This window comes from Eurypyga helias, unplaced genomic scaffold (assembly GCF_000690775.1).
Source record: "Eurypyga helias isolate BGI_N326 unplaced genomic scaffold, ASM69077v1 scaffold27957, whole genome shotgun sequence".
Lineage (NCBI taxonomy): Eukaryota > Metazoa > Chordata > Aves > Eurypygiformes > Eurypygidae > Eurypyga > Eurypyga helias.
In genome coordinates this window covers 26722-33119 of record NW_010262794.1, presented here as the reverse complement: position 1 = coordinate 33119, position 6398 = coordinate 26722, and the positions used below count along the sequence as shown (strand labels likewise).

The following is a 6398-nucleotide window of genomic DNA, read 5'->3' as shown; positions in this document are numbered from 1 at the left end:
TGAAATGGATTTTTTTTTTCATCCCTTAGCTTGTTTAGCTGCTTAAACGGATGTATGATTACTTATACTCTCTGGGTTTTTTGGGAAAAACAATCTCATTTGAATGAAATCACTGCTTCAGGGGAAGAGAGAGGGAGGAGGTGGCTTCCGCATTGGCTGGATCAGCTAAGCTCGATCTTCCAGACAGTGGGATAAGCAGATTTGTGGTGGGTTTTGTGTTGGCTGTAGCTGGCGCTCCTGCATGGGCTGAGCTACTTGGCATTGGGAGTTGCCAGTAGTTTTTCTGTGGGTATGATAAACCAGGTTGTCTACTGGGTGAGCATACTGTTTTGTTTTACTGCCTTGTAACTCATTCTTATTTGAACTTACTTTCTTAGTTAAGTTTCTTTACAAAGTGGCCTTGTCTGTTTTCCGTGTAACACTGTGGGTGTGTGCTGTGGTGTGTGTATGCCTGGCTCTTTCTCCATGCCGCACCTTACGCTTAATGACTTGCCTCCCTTTCAGAAGTGTTTTAATTACAGTAAGGTTGTGGAGGGTAACAGCTTTGTTCAAGGCGATTGGATATCAACACTTTTCTCTTACTGCGATAAATCCCATAGCAGCTGTTAGCTTTTCAGGCTGCTTCATGGCATCTCTAGCATGGCAGGAGTTGGCCATGGGTCACGATCAAGTTAAACAGTTTGGCACTTTCCCTGCTGGTAAATGAAAGCCAGGCTCTTCAGAGCTAATTCTCAATCAGTGTAATCCTGAAGCTAAATATTCACAAGTAAAAAACCACCCATTTCCTTGCTGTCTGTGGTGGTGCGCTCTTTTCTGTCTGGTCCTAATCCATGCAGGCGAAAACCTGGCATTTGGTGAAACGCAGATGCGTGATGCTGCTGCTGAGTACGTGTCCTTCTGTGGATAATGGTAGTTTGATGTGGTAGCTTAGCCCTAACTGTAGGAAGTTTGGTGTTATTTAGTAATAGAGATCTTCAGACTGGTTTTAGAAAGAATTTGAAATAAAACCTCAGAGTTTCTCGGTATAGAATGAGTATGAACTTGTTGAATTAACAAATCATCTTGGCTGACGTTAGTGCAGAGAAGTCAACATTTAGTATTTTCTTTGCTCTGCTGGTGGTGAAGATCAGACACTGAAGATATCCTGGAATATTCTGGCCGGAATTCAAAGACAAGGCAGTGACAGGTTTCTGGCTTCTAATAGTGGGCTTAAGCAACAGTTGTTACATGATTAACCCCCTGCATGACTCGTCATGTACAATTTCAGAATGCTCTTGCAAAATGTAAAGGTTTACAGTTTACTGTCCGCACGGCTCTATTCCAGCGGAGAACATCAGTCTTGGAGCTGACTCTGGCAGAAACATCTACCAAACTCCTCTCTGTAAAAAAATCCTGAGGTGATTGAAGGAGAATAAGGTGTTGCATTGCCAGCATGGACCTTGGTGACTGGCTGTAACCTATCTGTGCTGTAGCTGTCGGTGCATTACATGGAAGAAGATAGAAAACGGGCCTCTCCGTCAACAGTTACATAGCAGAATTCCTTGGCTCAAGAGCACTGAAGCCCAAAGTTTCTTGGCATTCTGAATGCATTCCTTTTCTAGTATGTGCTCAGAATACTCGGGACTTTTTGGAGCAGAAGTGGGACAAACGTTTGAATGTAGGCATAAAAGTCTATGCTCAGTTTAGCTGTTCAGCTGCAGTTTTGAAAATGCATTAGGTTTCATTCAAAGCACGGTATGTTAGTGAGCTATCATCCTTTTTTATGATTGAACTCATCCAAAAAGCCTGTCTTGCTTAAACAAAAGTGGATGTTATTTATTGTCTCTTCATTTTGAATGTTACACTCCTGTTGGGAGAGGTTTGGTATGAGTTGGCATTACAGCGTAAATGTGTTTGACCTTTTTTGGTTCTTGTTGGTCACTTTGGTTTTGGTGTTGGTTTTGTCTTAGGGAAGTGGACCATAGTGAAAGCCACAGTTCTGTGCTATGCCTTACATTTTAAACCATTTTTGGTCAGTGCCATGACTTAGAAGTGGCTTTGCTTTGGGTTCCAGATGGGCTAAGATTTCATTGGTAGTACAGTAAGTAGAACTGCCTTCTGAATTGAGTTTGGTTTCTTTCAATTGCAATTTTAAAATCTTGCACTAGAAATAATGAAGCTCCATGGTGGGATTTGCATCATATGAAAGAAGGCATGGGGTTGAATCCAATACCCTAACTTCCTTTCAAACTGTATTGTTGTTGCAGCTGATTAAATTCCAAAGTCTGTCCGACATAAAAATGTTTAACATCTATCATTAAACATTTTTTTTTTTTCCCCCTGTGCTCTTGGAACTTTGTTTGGCTGTTGGAGGGTCACTGCTTTTCCCTGTCACCTTGACAGGTAGCAAAGCCTGGGCAACCAAAGACTTGGTTGCTGTTACAACTAACTCCCGAGTTCAGGAGAAGCCTTGAAGTTTTGTAATAAAAAAAATCTTCATATTTGGTTCTGTCTGCAAAAAGGAGTATTTTGTACATAGGGGAACAATTTTTGCTGTTTCATGTCATGCTATCACCAAAAGTATTATAGTTCTTGGCTTTGGAGTAACTTACTTTCTACATCTGGTGATGGATCATAAATCTTCAAAGCTCTTAATCAGCCCTCCACAATGAGTTGTTTGAAGTCTTGTTTTGCAACTCAAAAGTGACTTGTAAAAACTAGTTGTCTTCTCGATGCTTGCCTAGTGTCCATCAGGACACTAGTTATGCGCTTCCAAAGACGGGTTTGAAATTAGGGGAGCTGACTAGTGCTTATTTAACTTAATATTCTTCTTGGGAAGTCCCTCAGTTACATTTGTTGACGCTGCTGTACTGAAGCTAAGCCTCTGGACTTCGTTTGGTGCTGAGGATTACGTTGATGGCAGGCCGTTGCCTCCCAGCCATTCTCCCTTTGGTTACATGGCCTTATTTTTTCGATTCAGAAGTTTCCTTAGTCCATATCAGGTGAGATCTCTGGTTCGTGTCATACTGCGCCAGCGCTGGTCTCTGGTTCTGAGGTCAGAAGTGCTAAATAAGAGGTGAAGCGTGAGGAGAGCTGATCCTGACCAGGTCACGGCCTGGCTCCTGCAAGCGTGGCTGGCGTGAGCAGAACAGGCCGCAGACGTGCCGAGCGTGGCAGATCCAGCGCGTCGCTCGAGGACAGCAACATGAGCAGTTGAGGTGCCTCGGGGTACGGCTTTATGCTCTTGGGGTGTTGCCCTTCAGTAAATGCCCACGTTCCTCTTTTTCCTTTGTAGTAAATGTGTGGCAGCTTTTCCGCCAGAGGACGTGAGGTAAAACTCGTCTGGATGGGGCGCGTGCGCCTGTGCTGTGACTGCTGCCTGACTCCTGGGCCTTGGCTTGAGTAGCGTCATTGAAGTTGCAGTACAACTTGAAAACTGAGCTCAGGTCTGAATTAGAGGTGATTTTGCTTCAAAGTGTGCATTAGCCTGGGCACCACAAAACGTATTTGCCTTGTGTTCAGCCCTTCCACTTGCGTAGCTCTGCTTCTAAATACCCTGTGCTTAGCGAACGTGATTGTCTTCTGTGATCTCTGAGGAGTACAGCCAGCATAACCTACGGTATGTTTTGAAATGGCCTAGGGAACGGGTAATGGTAACGATGAAAGAATTACCCAGGTTTTGATAATTGTACTGATTAAATTTATTCATGGAAGTACTCTAATAGTGGTAAGCAGAATCCTTTGAAACTCATCTTATGTAAAGTACGTGTCAAGATAATCTGACATATATGGCTGTTGTAACTACTCAACCAGCTTCCTTACTAGAGGGTCACATTTTCTACCAAGATTCAAGGTTTCTCATGTCTAATTCTAGCTCACTAAAAACTAAAATTTTCCAACTCAGCAATACATACTTCATTGTCAGAGCAATCATGAGATGCATGCCATCACTGGTGCCTTGGGGTGGTTTACTGTGCCTATGCAATGGATCTTTGTTGTGGCAGGACAAAGACTTATTGATAAATTGCCTATTAAAAGTAGCTTTGGAATATTACTTTATTGTCAGTGACGTTCTCTATGTACTTAGTTATGTCTTTCCTTACACCACTTGCAGTACAGTAAATGTTGGTAGTTCCTGGTTGCAGTTGGCTTGCTGTGGCACTACGCAGTGAAATACGTAAGCAATAAACTGGAAGATGACTACAGTTAGTTAGCTCTGCCTTGTAGAAGAAGGAAAAAAGTTACAAAGAACAATATTGATATTGGAAAGCTGTCATCAGAAGGTGTGGCTGCTCAGAGGAATGTGATTAGCTGCCCTTTCTTGACTGTTAAGAGCAGTTGGATCACTTTCGGTGCGAAAGATCATAGAATCATAGAATGGTTTGGGTTGGAAGGGACCTTAAAGACCATCCAGTTCCAACCCCCCTGCCATGGGCAGGGACACCTTCCACTAGACCAGGTTGCTCCAAGCCTCATCCAGCCTGGCCTTGAAGACATCCAGGAATGGGGCATCCACAGCTTCTCTGGGCAACCTGTCCCAGTGCCTCCCCACCCTCTCTGTGAAGAATTTCTTCCTGATATCTAATCTAAACCTCCCTGTTTTCAATTTGTCCCTGTTCCCCCTTGTCCTGTCACTACAGGCTCTTGTAAAAAGTCCTCTCCCAAGACAACTTATTTTGTTGTCTGAAATCATGCTTTGATACATTTTCTGAGCATTTGTTAGAGGACATGACAAGTAAATAGTTGGCTTCATAAAATCACTGTAACAAAATCCTCATTATATCTGTAGCAAAAAAAAAAAAAAGATTGGATGGTCCAAATATTTAAATAAAACCCAACAAAACGATGCAGAAGTCCATGTGTACCTTCCCAGTGTGTTGAAATAGTCTGCGGGTACTCATCTTTGCGCATTATATGGAGATACCTTCAGGATACCTGGACTTGGAGAGCAAAGGAGCGTTCCTGTAAGATGATGTTGGGTTTGACTGCAGAGCTCTTGGGAAATTAGTGATGTGAAGACTGTACAGACAATAAACCCCATGATTTGTTACCGCGTGTGATCTTTGAGTAATTGCGTAGATGGCACAGTCCTGCCTTGTAGTTAATGATCTGTTCTCTTCTGCAGGCTGGCAGTGATGGCGAAAGCATAGGAAACTGTCCCTTTTCTCAGAGGCTGTTCATGATTCTTTGGCTGAAGGGAGTGGTGTTCAGCGTCACGACAGTTGACCTGAAGAGGTAAGATACTTGGCTCATCTGACAAGCGAGAGTGCAGTACGCTTGGTGTAACTAATGTTTGTCTGGGGCTTCTAAATCTTGCATGGCTTCTTTCCTGAAATTAAAACCAAAATCTGTCCTCATAAGTAAAACTGAGGGGCAGCCTGTGTGTAAATGGTGTGTTCATTGATGGTTATTTATAAGTCATTAAGCAAAAATAATCGGTTTGATAAATTCTCTTAAATTTGTTAAAAGATGTTCTTCTCTGACACTAAGTCTCTGAGAACCGAATACTGAGTCTTACCTCCTCCCGCTGAAAATTTTAAGATAATGTTTCTTATTATGCAATAAGAATAAAAGCAAGGTGAGAATATTTGTCTATGAGGTAAATACAAGTGAAATAGAGTGAAATATTCTTTCTTTGTTAGCCAAATGGATGATGATGCTGTGTGTCACTTAAATTGCAACTTCTCCCCCCATCCATGAAAGGAATACCTTTGTGGCGAAGAAGGGTGAGATGGGAACCCAGGAATCTTAATTTCCTAAGGCTGGGTGTACTTTTATTAGGAGTGGTAGTGCTAAATTCAGCACAGGCCTTGTATTTGGTTGTGGTGTGAAGTAATGTTTTCCCAGCACTAATGTAACGTTAGTCACTGAACCCTCTGGAGAGAGGAGAGGCTGCCAGTGCTTACAGATCTTATTTTCAGAAACAAAGCCAATAGAAATATACACTGTTCTCCAACAAATCAAGTGTGAAATGTGTAAGAGAGAAACCGCCCTGCTAGGCTTAACCTCTTCTTGTCATTTTTTGTGAAGAAGGCGACTTGTTTGAGTTTTTCAGAATCACTGACGCTGCTGGCGCAGCGCTGGCAACGCGTGCTCGGTGTTTCCATGTGTGGTGAGGCTGAGGCAGAGAAAGCAGCTTTTGTCGGCTGGCTGCGCGTTTGTAGCAGCTCAGAGATTTTCTCTGGCTAATGTGGGATTTTACTGCAAATAGGATCCTTGCTGCCAGCACACATAAACCAAACGTATCTTCCACGGAGCACTGCGGTTTGTGGAGCCCTCAGGAGTAGAACTTGTGCTTGTGTACTGTTTGTAGTTTTGGACTTCCTTTGCTTCTAATGACGGTGTTGCTTACCCTCTTGCAGTTGTCGGGGTGGGGGTGCCATGAGAAGGAGGTTGAAAGAAACATTTTATATTTGGAA

At 42.9% G+C, this 6398-nt stretch overlaps 1 protein-coding gene across 1 annotated transcript in view; it reads left to right on the top strand.

Annotated features, from left to right (window-relative positions):
* Positions 1–5083: 5083 nt before the first annotated feature.
* Positions 5084–6398, top strand: part of CLIC4 (chloride intracellular channel 4) — a 9542-nt gene continuing 8227 nt past the window's right edge. The window contains exon 1 of the mRNA XM_010155850.1: positions 5084–5214. Coding sequence (XP_010154152.1) covers positions 5084–5214 — 131 coding nt within the window. The remainder of the gene's footprint in view (positions 5215–6398) is intronic.